Source organism: Ranitomeya variabilis, chromosome 1, assembly GCF_051348905.1.
Source record: "Ranitomeya variabilis isolate aRanVar5 chromosome 1, aRanVar5.hap1, whole genome shotgun sequence".
Lineage (NCBI taxonomy): Eukaryota > Metazoa > Chordata > Amphibia > Anura > Dendrobatidae > Ranitomeya > Ranitomeya variabilis.
The window spans coordinates 1,094,435,777-1,094,455,998 of NC_135232.1; the positions used below are offsets into that span (position 1 = coordinate 1,094,435,777).

A 20,222-nucleotide genomic window follows, 5' to 3' on the forward strand; every position below is an offset into this window, starting at 1 on the left:
GTTCTGCCATGCTGAATGCACTTGGGCAAATCATCAAGATCCGCTGCCGGCAGCTTCTTTTGCAGTTACAGATTAATGATGTCACAGATGTTCTCGATGGGAGTAAAGTCTGGAGACGCCACAGACCATTTCAGCACATTTAGGCTACGCAGGCTGCTCACTGTAGCACGAGAAACAAACGGTCTACATGTCCAGTTACAGAATTATTCTATATAGTAATGTAGTGGTCAGGGTTTTTTTTGTAATGCTTCTAACCCATCCTCTCCTACTGAGAGGTGGCAAGGGAAGAGTTAACCGTACCGGTATGGAAGCACTGCATCCTCGGCACATTTTGTGACCTATAATCCCACCCCATTCATTTAAGGAATAAGCTGACGGCAAGTTCTGCTGATTGTGCACAAAACAGAGCAGCAAATTCATCCAAATCCAGCCGAGCGCTCGGGGTCACATTCCAGGAATTGCACTACATCTGCTCCGGACATGGAGGGAGAGGTGTCCTCTGTACAGGCTTCATCCCTCCTAATAGGGACTGAATAAAAGGTAAAAATAGAAAGGACAGGACATGCAAGCAGAGAGAAAAAGCCACCAAAGAAGGGAGAATCTGAGCACAGGTCCCCCTCCACAGGTCCTACAACCATGGATGGGGAATAGGAACCCAAACTAAAACAAAGAATCGAGACCTCCTGTTTCAAATAGTTAGAGGTTTCGTGATGTTGACCAACACAACAACAGGGCCCCATATTAATCTATATTATAGAGTCTCTATCCTCTATGTCTGCAGGGATCGACTGAGAAGGACCTTAAATAGATATTTCCAAAATTGTATTTAATCTTATATCTATAGGGGACAATGTACAAAGCGATGGGTTTCTGACAGCTGGGAACTGGCTCTACATAGCCCTATCTTGAAAGGAGCAGGGGTGCGCATGCTCGACCTACGAGACTGATGAGAACCGGGATCTGTAGAGCGCCATCATGAGTGGAGCAGAGATGCGCATGCTCGACCTACAAGACTGATGAGAACCGGGATCTGTAGAGCGCCAACATGAGTGGAGCAGAGATGCGCATGCTCGACCTACAAGACTGATTAGAACCGGGATCTGTAGAGCGCCATCATGAGTGGAGCAGAGATGCGCATGCTCGACCTACGAGACTGATGAGAACCGGGATCTGTAGAGCGCCATCATGAGTGGAGCAGAGATGCGCATGCTCGACCTACAAGACTGATGAGAACCGGGATCTGTAGAGCGCCAACATGAGTGGAGCAGAGATGCGCATGCTCAACCTACGAGACTGATGAGAACCGGGATCTGTAGAGCGCCATCATGAGTGGAGCAGAGATGCGCATGCTCAACCTACGAGACTGATGAGAACCGGGATCTGTAGAGCGCCATCATGAGTGGAGCAGAGATGCGCATGCTCTGCAAATCACCATCTTGGATGGAAAGGAGGTGCATATGTTCAACTTGGAACTGGATTCTGCAGAGCATCATCTTGAAACGAGTGGAAGGTGCTCATGCTCAACCTGTGGGAATGGCCAAGAACTGGATTTTTCAGAGCACCATCTTGAAAAGAGTGGAAGGTGCGCATGCTCAACCTTTGGGACTGGACAAGAACTGGATTTTTACTGGCACCATCTTGAAAGGAGTGGACGTTTTGCATACTTGACTGCTGCCTTTCCATTGTCTGTAGGAGTACCCACAGACAGTCCCATAGACAATGAATGGAGTGGGGATTGAGCTTGCACACGTCCGCTACATGCAAACGGGGGCTTTATAGATCAACTGTGGGTCAGAGCAGTTGGGTCCCTCACGATCTGCATGCTATTGCCATCCTATGAATACAGTGAAAGAAATAACTATTTGACCCCTTGCTGATTTTGTAATTTTGCCCACTAACAAAGACATGAACAGTCTATAATTTTAAGGGTAGGTTAATTTTAACACTGAGAGATAGAATATCAAAAATAAAATCCAGAAAATCACATTGTATAAATTATATAAATTTATTTGCTCTTTGCAGTGAGAAATAAGTATTTGATCCCATTCCAACCAACTGCAAAATACCCGTCCCTCTTAGTTGAAAGAATACTGCTCAATGACTTGCCTATATCTGGGTAATCTAGTGCTGTAATGTAATGCAACAAGAAACCCATTACTAGGGGTCCCCGGTATCAGCAGATTAATACCGTCCCCATCCATTAGTGTCTGCTGATCAATATACATTGGGGATACATCAATATCCTACATATTCTCCTGTATGGAAAAATGCTTTTTTTCATGGACTTACATTTCCATACATTGGAGCAATCCCTTACTGTAAACTATGCTCATCCTGCGCCTTCTGTTTCATGCATATAATGCCAAAAATATGACAGCTGCTCTAACACTTACACATGCAGAGATCTAAGAGACACAGAGCCAAAGGGATTGTAAAATGCAGATTTATACAAATTTATGCAGATTTTCCAGGAGAACTTACACGGACTGTGAGCCAAACTATACATAGTATATAAATATAAAGTATTTTTGACCTTGGGATTTCTGTGCCGATCCAGATGCTAGAACGAGGATTACCTGCTAAACTGGAAGCGCTGATGGGTCAGGAAGCTGATGGTATACTCAAGACCGGAGAACAGGAAGAGATAAAGGAAGTAGACGAGGCCCAGGACACGGAGATTCTGCAGACCTTCATATAGAAAAGACATGATGTGCAATTAGACCATCATTGTAGAAAGTCAGAGAATCCATGAGAATTATCCATTAAAGGCATATCACCTATCCACAAGATAATTCTATGCTAGCTTGGAGGGAGGGAGTGTACATGCTGGGACCTTCACCAATCATGAGAAAGGAGGTCCTGGAGTCCCCTGTGTGAATGAAGTATTAGGGTATGTTTCCACGTTCAGTTTTGCTTCAGGCTTTGGTCAGGATTTTATGCAGGTAAAATCCTGACCAAAACTGCACCTGAGGTCACTGGCAGGTCACCTGCGGTGTACCTGCGTGTTTTGCTCATAGTAGCAACATGCTGCGTTTCAAAAAAACGCACCACGCATGCGTTTTCGCGGCAAAAACGCATGCGTTTTTTAACGCATAGTGGAGTCTGGATTTCATGAAATCCCATCCACTATGCTGTAACATCTGGACGCTGCGTTTTTGACGCTGCGGAAAAACGCAGCGTCAAAAACGCAGCGTTTCCTGAACGTGGAAACATACCCTTAGAGAGCAAGTGCGACCACCAGTCCAGGAGTTCCAGACAGTGAGCAAGTGTGACCAGCACTCCAGGAGTTCCAGACAGTGAGCAAGTGCGACCACCAGTCCAAGAGTTCCAGACAGTGAGCAAGTGCGACCACCAGTCCAGGAGTTCCAGACAGTGAGCAAGTGCAACCACCAGTCCAGGAGTTCCAGACAGTGAGCAAGTGTGACCAGCACTCCAGGAGTTCCAGACAGTGAGCAAGTGCGACCACCAGTCCAAGAGTTCCAGACAGTGAGCAAGTGCGACCACCAGTCCAGGAGTTCCAGACAGTGAGCAAGTGCGACCACCAGTCCAGGAGTTCCAGACAGTGAGCAAGTGCAACCACCAGTCCAGGAGTTCCAGACAGTGAGCAAGTGCGACCAGCACTCCAGGAGTTCCAGACAGTGAGCAAGTGCGACCACCAGTCCAAGAGTTCCAGACAGTGAGCAAGTGCGACCACCAGTCCAGCAGTTCCAGACAGTGAGCAAGTGCAACCACCAGTCCAGGAGTTCCAGATAGTGAGCAAGTGCGACCACCAGTCCAGGAGTTCCAGACAGTGAGCAAGTGCGACCAGCACTCCAGGAGTTCCAGACAGTGAGCAAGTGCAACCACCACTCGAGGAGTTCCAGACAGTGAGCAAGTGTGACCACCAGTCCATGAGTTCCAGACAGTGAGCAAGTGCGACCACCAGTCCAGGAGTTCCAGACAGTGAGCAAGTGTGACCACCAGTCCAGGAGTTCCAGACAGTGAGCAAGAGCGACCACAAGTCCAGGAGTTCCAGACAGTGAGCAAGTGTGACCACCAGTCCAGGAGTTCCAGACAGTGAGTAAGTGCGACCACCAGTCCAGGAATTCCAGACAGTAAGCAAGTGCGACCACCAGTCCAGGAGTTCCAGACAGTGAGCAAGTGCGACCACCAGTCCAAGAGTTCCAGACAGTGAGCAAGTGCGACCACCAGTCCAAGAGTTCCAGACACTAAGCAAGTGCGACCACCAGTCCAGGAGTTCCAGACAGTGAGCAAGTGCGACCACCAGTCCAGGAGTTCCAGACAGTTCCCAAGTGCGACCACCAGTCCAGGAGTTCCAGACAGTGAGCAAGTGCTACCACCACTCCAGGAGTTCCAGACAGTGAGCAAGTGCGATCACCACTCCAGGAGTTCCAGACAGTGAGCAAGTGCGACCACCAGTCCAGGAGTTCCAGACAGTGAGCAAGTGCGACCACCAGTCCAGGAGTTCCACACAGTGAGCACCATGTGTGCGGGGGGGCATAGCCAAGGCTGCACCTCACAATGCCCCTGCAGATCTGTCCCAGGGCAGGACTGTCAGAGGATTAGTCATCTGCTTCTTCCTATTTTTCTAAGAGTGACATCTGATGAAGGGGGAAAAATGATGGGGACAGGGCACCTTAAACTGGGCCCTAGAAAAAAATTATAAGGCCTTGACTTTAATTAATCTGCACTACTGAAGAGTTGGGAATCAATCTATTGAAAGTCAGTTGATCAAGGCATCCTGGGATTTATGGTTCAACGATGCCTCCCAACGATCTCCTATAAAGGGGTATTAAACAGTGTTGGGGGGCAGTTTCTGCACAGGTGCTCAAAAAGTACTGGGTGTGGTTCGGGGTGTTGCTACATGTGCCACAATGTGTCCTTCAAACCTTAGATGTGGGTTTAATCATCCTTCCATGGGTCACTATAACTATATACATGCAGTTATAGCCTATAGTACAGAGAATACACTATTAATATTACTGTCTAGCATTGCCTATCATTACAGCTACAGCTATAGGTGACAGACATTAGATGTGACCTATGGGATTGAGCCATATGTAGAAAACACTGAGTCCACCACCTGCTGGTAATAACAGGAATTACAACTTGAAATGAATATGGCAGAAATTAGATAAATTTCAAATTACTCTTAATCATGGTGACCTATGGTGACATTCTACAATATCACATTTCTTGTGGAACTGCTGCATTTGCTATATATTAAAGTGCATTTGTTTAACAAAAAAAAAAAAATCTACAATACAGCCACGTACATTATTAATTAGATCGTATACATTTTCTCAGAAAGTACACCCGCCTCATAAAGGTCTGTCAGAATAGCTGCAGAGTTCTGATGACAAAATTTAAATATGAGGGGTGAAAATGTTCAAAAAGGATCATAAAGTGAAAATGATGTGATCTTTCGAAGCAAGTACACCAGCCCTGTCAGGCCTAAGAGGCCAATTTTAATAATTTGTCTAGTCTCTATGGTGAAACCTGGTGTCAGAACCACAGTAATGGCAATAGCAACAGAGAAAAATAATCTGGATAAAAATCCTTAAAGGGAGGTGCAGCAGTAGCGGTGACATGGATGACGGACTATCCGCACTCTTGGCATATAGTGGATAGCCATGCATTTCTATATTCTCACCATGTATGGCTGCACCCTGCTATTACTGATATTTCCATATATCAAAAAAAATTGTGTCCAGCATAGTTAGTTATGAAACTTTATAAACTACTTTATTCATGGGATCTGTCTTCATTTCTGTAAAAAAAATTAAAAAAATAAATTGCATGCAAGTGGCTTCCAAGCCCCAGCTTTTCCCCAGTCTATTTGCCTGCCTTCAGCTGTACTGATGTCAGAACGTACTTCTTTGGAGTACAGATGCTTGCAGTGAGAGGATCAGTACCAGTCTCATCCTCTGAGTGTTCCAATTCTGCAGGAGATTGTTCTGATAAGGGATCATACTCACTTGCTAGAAAAAAAAACGGTCCGTAATCTGGACCGAAAAAATTGGATGCAAACTATGCGATTGTCATGCGAGTTCAATGAGATTTTTAATCGCACCATCCGTTTTACATCCACATGACATCCGTATGCAATGCGTTTTTTTCTCTGCAACAATTTTTATACAACCATTTACAGTGTTCTATGCCACAGAATGGTAAGATATCTGTAAAAAACAGACGGAAAACGGATGGTCCGTATTCCGTCCGTTTTTTTTCTCGCACCCATTGACTTGCATTGGTGAGACTCGCAGCAAATCGCAGCATGCTGTGATTTTTTACTCAGTCCGAAATGAGATGTCACCTATTGAATAACATTGGTCCAAGTGCAATCCGACTCGTCCGTTTTGCTCGCAAGTGCGTATGAGCCCTAAGGCGAACAATCAGAAGACGACAACAGGTTGTGAGTGACCCATCACTGCCATCATCTGTACTCGAGCGACCCATCACTGCCATCATCTGTACTCGAGCGACCCATCACTGCCATCATCTGTACTCGAGTGACCCATCACTGCCATCATCTGTACTCGAGTGATCCATCACTGCCATCATCTGTACTCGAGTGACCCATCACTGCCATCATCTGTACTCGAGTGACCCATCACTGCCAGCATCTGTACTCGAGTGACCCATCACTGCCATCATCTGTACTCGAGCGATCCATCACTGCCATCATCTGTACTCGAGTGACCCATCACTGCCATCATCTGTACTCGAGTGATCCATCACTGCCAGCATCTGTACTCGAGTGACCAATCACTGCCAGCATCTGTACTCGAGTGACCCATCACTGCCATCATCTGTACTCCAGAGGAGTACGTTCTGATATTAATGCAACGGAAGGCAGGAAAATAGACTTGGGAAAAGCCGAGGTTTTGGAAGCTGCGTCTGTGTTATTTTTATACAGCAACGAAGACAAATCCCCTTAGAAAAGGTGTCTAACATTTCACAACATTGTATGCTGGACAAAATGAAAAGATTAGTTATACCTTAAGTCCAAATGTTCTCTGACAGATCTGCAGTTAAATGGATAAACGTATACAGATAACTCACATCACAATATTTTTATACCCCCCTCCCCCACCCCACCAGAACATACTTTCCTCAGAAGGACGGTCTTTTCTTCTCGTTACCGCAGAGAATTGGAATAAGGACACAGGGCTGAGCAGGTCCGAAGCTCCTTGAAATCCAACCATCATGGAGGTAACCTAAGAAATAGAAGCAGAAAAAGTTTTTTTTAAAAAGTTCAGTCTGATGGATCTGGATCTCCTTGCAGGGGTACTGGTGGTGGTGGTCAACAAAAACTGATGGGATCAGAACGATTGTTCAGTGCAGCATCCGTGACTTTCCCATTTATTGAGGACGAGTGTTTTTACACGCATTCGCCTATTGCCGTCTCATCTAATGTTGCCATGCTACATTAAAAAGAGATGGAAATTAGCTCAATCCGGAGGTAGAAAACCTGTGCCGACCCAATACTTCTCACAGCTGGAGGTTCGCTTCAATTGTATCCCTTCTAGACCATGCTCTGAGCTACTCCCTGCCGGCTGATACGTTTTATCTGCACTGATACATTGTAGCAAACTATAAAATATAAGAAAAACATTTGCAATGTTGGCGTGCTTATCCCGCAGATGATTGCCTACGTAGATATGGCAAATATTTAGCATTAAAAAGTATTAGGCTATGTACGCATGTTGAGTATTTGCTTGTAGAAATTTCTGCAAGGTTTCTGCATCTCTTGGCAGGAAAAACGCTGATGCAAAAAACGCGCGTTTTTTGTATGCATTTGTGTACAGCAATGAATGCCTTTTTGAGCTAAATAAAGATATTTAAAAAAAAAAAAAGTTTTGTGATGTAATTTCTTAGTTCAACACCACCTTTTTCATGCTGATGCAGTAGCAACAGGGTAATGGGATTGGGGCTTGGTGTCAGAAAAAAAATATTGACATAGGGTCCCCCTATGTATAAAATATGTATAAAATCTAACCAGCAAAGGCTAGGCAGACAGCTGCGGGATGATATTAATACTCTAGGAAGGGGCCATGGATATTGGCCCCTACAAGACTATAAACATCAGCTCTCAGCCGCCCCAGAAAAGGCGCAACTATAACATGCGCCAAATCTGGCGCTTAGCCTCGCTCTTCCCACTTGCCCTGTAGCGGTGGCAAGTGGGGTTCATATTTGTAGGGTTTGATGTCACCTTTGTATTGTCAGGTGACATCAAGCCCACAGGTTAGTAATGGAGAGACATCTATAACACACCTATCCATTAGTAACCCCATATTGATATTATATAAAAACACACGCACCCAGAATAAAGTCCTTTGAAATAATGACACAGACTCCTTTAATGAATTTAAATTAAGCCATACTCACCGAACGCCTAATCTACTGACACCAATGTCTCCTGTAACAAAAATAAAATAGACCACAATATTCCTCACCTATCCGCCGAGAAGATAATCCATAATGTCCCACGATGATCTTGATCAGTTGATCTCTCAAAGACAGCCAGCGATACACTGACAGGAGGTAATCACTCTAGCAGTGTATCACTGAGCTGCCATGAGAAAGTTCTCACGCATCACTGAGCTGCCATGAGAAAGTTCTCACGCAGCGGTGCCGTAAGTGAAAGCATCGGAGCTGATGAATTCCGGTGAGCTCAGTGATACACTGAAAGGAGGTAATCGCTACCACAGTGTATCGGTGGCGGTCGGGTAGAGCGGTCACATCTCCCAATGTGAGCGATCTAATGCGAGATCGCCGTGGGACTCGGGATTACTTGGACTATGGCGGACAGGCAAGTATACTGTATGTTGGTTTATTATTTTACATTTTTGCTAGGAGACGAGGGCGTTGGGGATTTGGCATTAGATTTGAATATGTATGTAATAATTTTTCATTTATTTATTATTTTTTAACCCATTTCCGACATTGGGCGTACTATTATGCCCAAGTCAGACTCTTTGATGTGGGCTCCAGCGTTGAGCCCACATCTTTCCCGGTACATGTCAGCTGGTCGATTCACCCACGGCTATTAGCTAGTTAAATGCCGCTGTCAAATGCAGGCAGCGGCATTTAACTCGCGCTTACGGCCGGCTTGCTGTGAGCGCCACCCTGTGGTCGGCGCTCATAGCAAGTGAGTAATTCTGCTATATAAAGGCGATCTGACCATCACCGCTATGTAGCAGAGCCAATCGGGTATTGGTAGCTTCTAGTCTCCCATGGAGACTATTGAAGCGTGCCAAAAGTAAAAAAAAAATGGTGTCATTCAAAAGTATAACTCGTCCCACAAAAAAACAAACCCTCACACGGACATATTGACGGAAAAATAAAAAATGTTATGGCTCTGAGAAGAAGGGTAGCAAAAAACGAAAATGCAAAACCGAAAAAAGCTCCGGTCATGAAGGGGTTAAACTGAACACAGGCACCAGCAGATGAAAGTACCTCTCCCATCAGTGGTATCTGCTGTCAATGTGATCAGTGACAGCAGACGAAGTCCGATGGGAGCAGTAGTCTCATCAGCCCATGCCTGCTGACCTGCAATAAGCTTTTTACTGCAGGTCACCGCTGCGGGTCACACTGACATCTGACAGCATGACCCCGCAGCGCTCTGACAGACGGTCTTACCGGCGGCAGCGTTACAGCCGATAAGAACCTCCGCGCCGGTGTTTCCCACAGATGACAGCGTGGGAAACACCATAGGAAGTCGGTAAAACGCAAAACAAAAACTCAGCAAATCTGCAAACATTTTAATACTTACGTTTTTGCTGCGGATTTCACTGACTCAATTGAAGTGAATGAGTGAAAAACGCTGTAGAAACGCACAAACAATTGACATGCTGCAGAAAAAAAATGCACTGCAAATACACAGGGAAAATTACTGATCATGTGCACAACACTTCACGATTGTCATTTAATTAGCTTGCATAAGAATTCCATAGCGTTTTGGGGCCATTTCCAAGCAGAAAAAACGCTGTGAAAATGCATAAAAAACGCACCGTGTGCACACAGCCTTATGCTTTTGGATTAAGTTCCCACTGTAAAATGTGTTTTTGCTGAGTTTTACAGTTCCAGAAAAAGTGGATGGGATTTCTTGAAATCTCCTGTCCATTGTTTGTTTGTTTTTTTGTTTATTTCTGTTTTTGTTCTTTTGTTTTTAAATTGCATAACTGACCAGCGAAGCATGTTTGAGATCTGCAACATGGCAATTACTCTTGCTCGGTATACCAGCTTTGTGTATGGATTTTACCCATAGAATTGCTTCTGATGGAGAAAATTTGCAGATTAAAAATATATATATATATATGTATATGTTTTTTAGACCGGTGTCACACTTGCGAGTGCAATGCGAGAAACTCTCCTCCATACCCGGCACTGCGGCCGGCGGTTCGGACCAGAGTCTTCAGCTGAATAGAAATACATGCAGCCGCACGCTCCGGCCCAGAGTGCCGGTGGCAGTGCCGGGTATGGAGGAGAGTTTCTCGCATTGCACTCGCAAGTGTGACCCCGGCTTTGGAAAAGCAATGAAAACATGTAAAAATTCCACTCAAAAACACAATTAAACTAAATGCAAGTTACCCAATTGTGGAAGACTTGCTCCAGAGAATCTGCAACGTCAAAAACTCATTAAATACAAATCATGGGAACGTTGACTTAGGCCACGTTCACGCGTTTAGCATTTGGTCAGTATTTTATATTAGTATTTATTTGTAAGCCAAAACCAGGAGTGGAACAATCAGAGGAAAAGTATAACAGAAACATATGCACCACTTCTGTATTTATCACCCACTCCTGGTTTTGGCTTACACATACTGAGGTAAAATACTGACCAAATCCTGAGGTAAAATACTGACCAAATCCTGAGGTAAAATACTGACCAAATACTGAGCGTGTGAACGTGACCTTAATGTTTTGGGGTTTTTCTTTTTTTAAATTTTGATTGTGGACAAGAACTTTTTTAGTTCCCTTACAGCAAACAGAGGTCGAACACAATGGGAAACCGATGTAGAAAGATGACAGAACTTTTTACTTCCACTAGAATCTGTTCCTTTACAGCTACACACCCCACAGTCCAGACTGACATTCCTGCAGCAGAGCGAAAGCCATAAATTCAGAGACTAATCAGGAACCAAGATTCTTCCCTGACTGACAAAAATGCGGAGCCCACAACACCCACATTCCTGCTGCATGACGGCACATCTCACATTGTAAGCATCACGTGCCGTGTCCTGTAGGGAGAAATGAGGAGTTACACTCTGACCACTGTGCATGTAATGTATGAAAGTCATGGAACCCTCAGAACGCACTCTAAGGCTATGTGCACACGTCAGGATTCTTTGCAGAAATTTCCTGAACAAAACCGGACTTTTTCTGCAGGAAATCCCCATGCATTTTTTGCACGGATTTTTCGCATTTTTTTCCAGAGCTTCCCAATGCATTAAATAGCAGGAAATCCGCGAAAAATCCGCAAAATTAATGAACACGCTGCGTTTTTTCCGCAATGCGTTTTTATCGTGGAAAAAAACGCAACATGTGCACAAAAATTGCGGAATGCATTAAAAACGATGGGATGCTTAATGTATGCGTTTTTTAAGCGTTTTTGCAGAGGAAAACCGCCGAAAAAAAGCGCAAAAAATCTAGAATGTGTGCACATAGCCTTATGGTGCCCATATGCCCTAGATCACTGTCCCTACTCCCAATACACATGAACAGCTCCGTCGTGTGTTTCCGATGGGGATAGTAGAGTAAATAGAAATAAAAAGTATCGCTCTGCCCATTCCTCCTCTACCAACACTATCTGTTGCAGAAAAGATTGGAGACCCCCATACACATTAGATGGCTGAAATAGGATTTATATTTTAGTGTATGTGGGCCTTTAGTAATGGTCCTCCACTGACGGCTGAGGGTCCCAAATATGAAACCCCCTCTACTATTACCTAGTAGGGTATATGCGTCAGGTGACCATGTCTTACCCTGTTCTCCTTGGGAAGGGTCTCTGGAAGGAGTAGAAATATGAATACCAGATCGATAAGAGCGAAGAGGAGGGCGAGGAGGGCCGGTCTTACATAGAAGAGCTCTCCACTCGTCAGGTTCATGGCAAAGTAAGCTCCCACCATGGGGCCGATGGTAAAGCCCAATGAGAAGGCCACACCAATCATTGCCTGTATATATAAAACAAAAAAATCGATTTTTCAGAAAACTACAAACATTAAATTTTTCAGAAAACTACATACCGTACATTCAATGATTTTCTCTTGGCAGCTACATATACCGGTCAGTCACCTTCTCGAATGCAGCATGGCTTTCAGCAAAAGTTCAACTTAACAGGGTGGTCCCAACAATGCAAGTTGTCTCTGGTCCACAGGAGGAGGATAACTTGCAGACTGCTCGGCCCCTCACATCGATGCAGAAAATGGGGCTCCGAAATGTCCTAATAGAATGGAGCAAGCTCGTCACCCCTACGTGCATGGACTGGGGACTGCTGGAGATAACGGAGCTCGGCTCCCAGCTTCACTTAGGGGTCCAAGCGAAGCAACAAGTTGCCAAGTTGGGACCACCCATTATAGTTCCTGGGCTCAGATTCCTAACCTGTAACAGTTGCCTACCCTTGATATTCACAATACTAGTATACGCCTATGGTGCGAAGGGTCTTTGGGCTGTTCAGGTGCCACGTCCGTAATGTGACCTCTCCATCCCCTACAGCTTTGCCTCGGATCTTTTGTCCATAAATCATAAAGTGTGTCCTGCCACCCATTACACTTACCATGCCTTTACTACGGTCTTTGAGAGAGGGCAGGTCAGCAATGATGGCCGTGCACAGGCTGACATTTCCTTTGCTCAATCCTCCGATGATGCGTGAAATCAGGAAAACGCCAAAGCTTCGTGAGACGGCCCATAAAGCGTAGGACACAATTAACCCAACCTGCCGGAGAGGGCAACATTATCAGAAATACGTCCAGTGTGGGGGCGAAAGTATTCAGCGTTACGGTAGAATCTCAAACATTTCTTAAATCCGGGTTCTCTTCTCTAAGTGACAAGACTGCAGCAATCTTCTCTGCCATTTACTGTGACATTCCCGCCCAGACCTTATAGCTGCGCATTTCAGGTGACAAACTCAGCATGTGGTCATTTATGCATTGAAGGGATTTTCTTAGGATCATTTTTAAAAATCATAAATGATTGGCGGGGGTTAGACCTCCGGGATAGTGATAATTGGCACAATAAGTGGATGTGCGGAGGCACCCGCATTAATGCTAAGCCCCCTCATTATTTGCATGCAAGCGGCAGGTCCTGGCACCATAGCTGATCACATTAAGCTGAACGGAGCAAGCAGCAATACCAGGAGCAAATTGTTGGGTTAGGTTTACGTCATTCTCTTTTTTTAGGAGACTGGTTTGTGGTTTGTTAGTGGCACACAAAAAAAAATATATAAAATATACATATATACACAGACACACACACGTTAAATGAGTCACACTGAATCTGACACAAGATTTCAAAATATATTAAAGAGATTCTCTTCCACCTGATGAGTCTGGTGCACTTACTTTGAAAATCCATGTCAGCATGGCTGTGTAATCCCTCTGGAAAATCTCCCTGCCCACTATTAAAAACAATGATTTCATGATTTTATGACTTCATGGCTAAGTCTTAAAATGTTCATGGCTATTTCAGGATTATACAGCCGTTTTAACATGGATTTTTACAGTAAGTACATATGCTTCATCAGGTCAAAGAGACCCAATTAGCTATGTATGCACTGTGTATTGGGAAATTTGGTGAGCATCCACAATTGGATACAAACAATGCAAATTGCATAGATTCTGCGCCCAAAGTATGAAACATTAGGATCTTCTGCCTCCGAGTTAGTAAACTTCTGTCCTTTCAGTTCTCCTTCACCTCCTCGCTCTTCTGTTCCTCTGCAGCACAGTCACTGGCCAGCACCTACAAGCCCCTAATCCCACCATCATCGATATAGCTACTGTGCTTGTACATTATATTTATCAAGTCTCCATAGTCAATATTTATACCCGAAGTGCTCAGAAGACTTAGAGGGAGCACTTCAGCCTCCAAAATCTGGAGCACCATGCACTAAAGATCATTGGTTGCTGGATTACATTAGCTTTGCCACTTTTAAGATATGTGCACACATCACATTTTTCATCATTTTTTCAGTATGAAAAATGCAGCATTTTACTGTCCCAGCAAAGTGAATGAAATTTCTAAAATCTCATGCACATTTGCTTTTTTTACCTGTGCAGATTTGCAGCAGTTTCATATCAACAGCATGCTAATTCTTCCAGTGTCTGTCTAGAATTTTTCAACTGTTCTAATGACTGCGGAAAAAAAAAACACCAAACAAGTTTTTTATGCTGCGTTTTTCCTGCCACAAGACATTTTTGATGCAGAAGGGAATCTGTCAGCAGTTTTTTTGCCATGAAATCTGAGAGCAGCATGGTGTAGGGGCAGAGACCCTTATTTCAGCGTTGTATCACTAAGTTTAGTGGGTGCAGCCGTTGTGATAGAATCACTATTTTCTCTGCTGCAGATCTAGCAGAGCTCTGAATGCTGAGCTGTGTATAACCCGCCCACACCACTGATTGGCAGCTTTTTGTCAATACACAGTGTACACAGAAAGCTGCCAATCAGTGGTGGGTTGGGGTTCGACCAGGAGGTATGAGACACCTAGTAGTCTAGTGATAATCGTCTGCTGACAAAACACTGGTTTTGTTGAAATAGCAGGACACAGCCTAGTAAGTGACACTTCACTGGAATCAGGTTCTCTGCCCCTCCATTATGCTGCTCTCAGATTACATGGCAAAACCTGCTGGCATTTCCCCTTTAACATGTGCAGTGTGTCTTTTTCAGGTCATTCTGCTCTGAAAAGGACCTGAAAAAGCACCAACTAAATGCCAAAAATTGAACATTTATGTAAAAACAACTTGCTATTTATATATTCTGTTTATTGAGCGACTTGACTGCTTGATGTGTCCAGAGATAAAAATTTGGATGGGAGCGCTTCTTTAATGGTTCTTGAAAAACACAGCGGGCTCCCCCACTTGGAGAAGACCTCTTGTGCACATACCCTAGAAGTAGCAGTATGACGGTATAAAACGTATTCTATTTTCCTATGGCTGTGACAGATGTGTTGGAAGCATAAAACATGTACAATGCTGACAACTCGCTGCTGAAAAATGTGCTGATATTAGCAGCGAATGTATCAAGGCTATGAGGAATGCTGGGAATACAGCTGCCTGTATAGAACACAGGAAAGATGGCAGAGAGAAGTGATATAAGAGCGGCAATCCTAAATACTTGATAGTAAACAGCACAAACACTATAAACATCACTACCTGTAAGGGTGCAGCTATAAGTCACCAGTGTGCAGGGAGAACATCACTACCTATGAGGGTGCAGCTATACGTCACCAGTATGTACTGATAACATCACTACCTATGAGGGTGCAGCTATACGTCGCCAGTGTGCACGGAGAACATCACTACCTATGAGGGTGCAGCTATACGTCGCCAGTGTTCACGGAGAACATCACTACCTATGAGGGTGCAGCTATACGTTGCCAGTGTGCACGGAGAACATCACTACCTATGAGGGTGCAGCTATACTTCCCCAGCGTGCACTGAGAACATCACTACCTATGAGGGTGCAGCTATACGTGCAGCTATACTTCCCCAGCATGCACTGAGAACATCACTACCTATGAGGGTGCAGCTATACGTCACCAGCATGTACTGATAACATCACTACCTATGAGGGTGCAGCTATACATCGCCAGTGTGCACGGAGAACATCACTACCTATGAGGGTGCAGCTATACATCACCAGTGTGCACGGAGAACATCACTACCTATCAGTGTGCAGCTATGCGTCGCCAGCGTGCACTGAGAACATCACTACCTATGAGGGTGCAGCTATACTTCCCCAGCGTGCACTGAGAGCATCACTACCTATGAGGGTGCAGCTATACTTCCTCAGCACGTACTGATAACATCACTACCTATGAGGGTGCAGCTATACTTCCCCAGCGTGCACTGAGAACATCACTACCTATGAGGGTGCAGCTATACTTCCCCAGTATGTACTGATAACATCACTACCTATGAGGGTGCAGCTATACGTCGCCAGCGTGCACTGAGATTCTCTGGTGCGCAGGGGACAAGGATCAATCATGCTGAATGGTGTCTTCTTCCATAATCTTTATATTCATTTATGCAAGTAAATAATTCAGCCTTCACATAAATATGTGCACTAGGTGGCGCTGTCCTAGTGCTACTCCTGTATAGTGCTGCTTTAATTGGTTAATGTTAAATTGGAGACACCATCTGGAAAATGTAATACCGTAGTTATCATCATGAGTCGTCGTCTTCCTGCATAATCCGAGGCAGCTCCGGTGAGCGGGGAGCAGATAAACTGCAGCAAGGAGAACAGGGATCCAACAAGACCTGAAATATAGTGAGATTGATTATTAATGATGACAGAGCATCTGTAACAGGACATATAGCCACAGTACAGAGATTAGGAACCAAACCATTCCACACCATGGTCTGGGACCTGTAACACTGGACACCAGGAACATGGGACTGGGGCATTACTCCACTGGACACAAGAGATTTGGACATAAAGACCGATAGTATGGACCTGAACAGGGAAACAAGAAACCATGAAGTGAGAAATAAAGTTGCAGGACACCAGGGATTGGGACCTGAAAAGAATGGACGCCAGGAACTCTGACATAAAGCTACTGGACACGAAGGACTTGAAGCCAAAAGACTCCATGTTTTGGGAAATAAAGCTTTCAACATTAGGGATTGGGAAATAAAACCAGTGAACTATGAAAAACTAGATCATAAAGCGACTGGACCATAGGATTAGTAAATCAATCCACCGTACACCAGGTAGAGAAAAATCTATTTATATAATTGCCTTGTAATGTGTTCATTTCCTGTTCTGTCGAGATGTCACCGTATCCCAGAATTGTGTTGGACACAACAGATCTGAAACCAGAGGAGTTCATGAGCTGGGAGATAAAGCAAGTGAACACCAGAAACTATATCGTAAAGCCACAAGAGCTAGAAACTGGCACATCAAGTCACAGCCAGGGCATCAGAGAGTGAAACATGGACCCAATGGATATAAGAGACTGGAAAATAAGTATAGTACACACCAGAGTATGTGGCATAAAACATCAGTACACCAGGAACTGGGACATAAAGCTACTAGACACAAGGACCTGGAACCACTGGACACCAGGGACATGAGCCACAGAATACCATGGACTGGGATATAAAGCCAAGTGTCACCAGGGACTGAAAAATAAAACCAGTAAACATCAAAAATTAGATGACAAAGCCACTGGGTACCAGGAACTGAGACATCAAGCCAAAGTGCACCAGGGAGAATGTAGCAAATAGACATATAGCAATATGGGAGAATGAACAGGTCAGACCAGAAAGGCGACCATACTGCTGGCCTGAACTGTCAATCATCAGGAGTGCACCATTCTTCAACAAGCAGGAAGCTAGAAGGCAGAGGATCATTGCACTCCTGAAGAAAGAATTGACAACCCCTTTAAAAGGAAAAAAATAATAATCAGGGAGTCGTGGCTTTCACATTACATTGTAGATCTGAAATAGAATTTGAGAAATTTCCTAAAATCTGCCGGTGTCTGAAACTTCCCTCTGTAACCTGAGATATTTGTAGTGCAAGGTCTCCTCACATGGCCTCATTTCTTATATTTTAGGTTTCACAACCTAGTGACATTATAGATAAAGCTTTCTCTGATGGCATGCTGAACAGAATATTGAAGACAATGTCCATTGTTGCTGAGAAACACAAGAACTTTACTTACAATAAAGTTCTTTGTAGTTTATGAGGTTTCTGTGTCAATAAGCTGCCGACAAGCTGCTCTATTACATAGATGTATGTACTACAAGTGTCAAATAGTGTACAAAAAAAAAAGTGGGGGGACGAATAAGGGATGAGGAAATGGATTAAAATAAACTGAAAAGAACATGTTAATGAATGAACATGAACTATTGTTCTCATATAATGCTACATTTAAAAGGGGTTGACCAGGATTTGTTTTCATTTTTAATATGGGCATAAAAACTAACAGGAAAGTAGATGCTAACACAGGCAGCTACCTGCACCTTCTACTCAGTGCTAGCTCAGAGCGGTCCCCAAGCAGACTCCTTTTTTCAAGCTGCTCTGTGGGCATCATGCTGATTGACAGTCGGCTCCCCGCAGTTATGCAGTGGGGAGCCAGCTGTCAATCAGCATGACATCGGAAGTCACGCCCCATCATCAGAGCAGAGCACAACAGGAAAGTAGTTATCAACTACCTGCCTGTTATTTCTTAGGCCCGAAGTAAAAAAAAAAAAAAAATTAAAATTCTTGGATAAAATGGGTTGTTTCATTTTCACAAATGGGTAAAATTGCAAATAAAAACATTTTCAATTTTATTTTAAAAATTGTGTCAGTATTCAAGAAGAAAGGGGTTTTTAATTTTAGAATTTACTGCCCTTTACCCAAGATACTGACCACAACTGCAGTCTATCAGCAGCAGGGACCAGGCCACACAGGAGACTAGTCAGACAGGCGGTCCGCGGTGTCTTCTTCCCACCCACTCGACTGGAGTGACAGGTCTCTCCCTGCTTGTGTGTATAGGGAGAGACTTGTCACTCCAGGGGAACAGGTGGCGAGAAGATACCTGACCGGCTAGTCTCCAGTGTGGCTTGACTCCCGGCGTCTGCGTATCAGAGTCAAACATACCTAGCTGGAGTCATGCAGCCAGTGTGATACATGCCACGAATCGGGCAGCATGTATCAGTTGTCAGGTTCCTTTCAAAGACAGCGGTCTTATAGACAAACTGTGCCACGCCGCCTGTTGCAAGACTACAAGTTCCAGCATTCAATGAAAGCTTCAGAGCTTAGGACAAAAATGCAGTAGGAAATGATTGATTTTGGACGCAGTTACTTTTAGTAGATCACTCGACTCACCTCCAAACAGGACACTGTTGTACTTCCTCTCCTGGGGAACCCCAACCGCTGCCGCAAACCAATCCACTGTGTGCTGCAACGTGTGATAAAGTCCATCCTGAATAATGAGAAAGAAGGGTACGATACTGCACTACATAGGAGCTTACACACTGTATGTACGTCCTTATACATAACTATCAGCGGGCATGGACAGGAGCAATCCTGTGCTAGAATACAATAGGGGCCCCTTGCTTTGGTGCCAATCCATCACTGATTATTATTTAAACAAGGATTTTCTTCTAAGTACACCAGCCTCATCAGGTCTAATAGACTGTATTTAATAATATATGTAGTATTGTGAAATCTGCTGACAATTTTGCTCTAAAAGTAAAGGAGGCTGAGCTGCATTATCACCTGTCGAGAGGTATGGCCCTGTTTTTTTTAACCCTGTATCTTTAAAATCATGTTTTTCAGCAGACCATGGTGTATATGTGAGATGGAAAAGACAACAACAGTCGTTCCATTGTGGCGTTTGTCCACCAAAGACAGAAATACCCTAGTCTGCGATCCCTGGGGCAGTTCCTCAACCTAATTTTAGCTTAGTTCCTCAATGAAGGGAAGTCCTACACAAATTTTTGTAAAGAGGATGAACCAAGCAAGACTTGGCTCCAATCTACTTACGTTAGACTTGCTGTAATGATCCAATATGGAAGGCAAGAGTGGAAGGATGAGCGTGAAGCCCAAAAGATCGATGAGGAGAGCCAAGAAGACGGCCGTGATGACCCTGTGTGGGCTTTGCGGGGGCTCTTGCTTGGTCATTGCTGCTGGCACTCGCCTCATCCTTTGTTCTTAGAAGCTCAGACACTTGCACCCTGGAAAACAAGTCCAGTCCTGAGGACGGCCACCTCCTCGATGTTCCACCTCCCAGGAGGCTCAGTAGTGCTGACTCACGGCAGAGCACTTTATAGGTTACGGTGACATTCCTGGCGCTGTGGAGAAGAAGTCAGAACTTCAGTTATTTTGTAATACCCAGAAGTTGCCACAATAAATTAAGCAGGAAACAATGCGTGAAGAAAGAAAATTATCTGAACAGGAAGCTGGGCCCTTTAAGTTACACATGCAGCAATGATGCAAAACAGCTTTTCATAGTGGTCTTGCAAAACCCATTCAGTAAAAGTGCAAAAATTTAAAATACCCACTGGTGTAAC

The 20,222-nt window shown here is 44.4% G+C and overlaps 1 protein-coding gene across 3 annotated transcripts in view; it reads right to left on the bottom strand.

The window, feature by feature from the left end:
* Positions 1-20,222, bottom strand: part of SLC75A1 (solute carrier family 75 member 1) — a 52,413-nt gene that overhangs the window by 16,059 nt on the left and 16,132 nt on the right. For all 3 annotated transcript variants that reach the window (XM_077280045.1, XM_077280044.1, XM_077280046.1), the window contains 7 exons: positions 19,696-20,003; positions 19,036-19,132; positions 16,375-16,478; positions 12,782-12,940; positions 11,991-12,179; positions 7,112-7,220; positions 2,577-2,688 (listed from right to left, as the gene is read on the bottom strand). In XM_077280045.1, coding sequence (XP_077136160.1) covers positions 2,577-2,688; positions 7,112-7,220; positions 11,991-12,179; positions 12,782-12,940; positions 16,375-16,478; positions 19,036-19,132; positions 19,696-19,854 — 929 coding nt within the window. In that variant the 5' untranslated portion in view covers positions 19,855-20,003. The remainder of the gene's footprint in view (positions 1-2,576; positions 2,689-7,111; positions 7,221-11,990; positions 12,180-12,781; positions 12,941-16,374; positions 16,479-19,035; positions 19,133-19,695; positions 20,004-20,222) is intronic.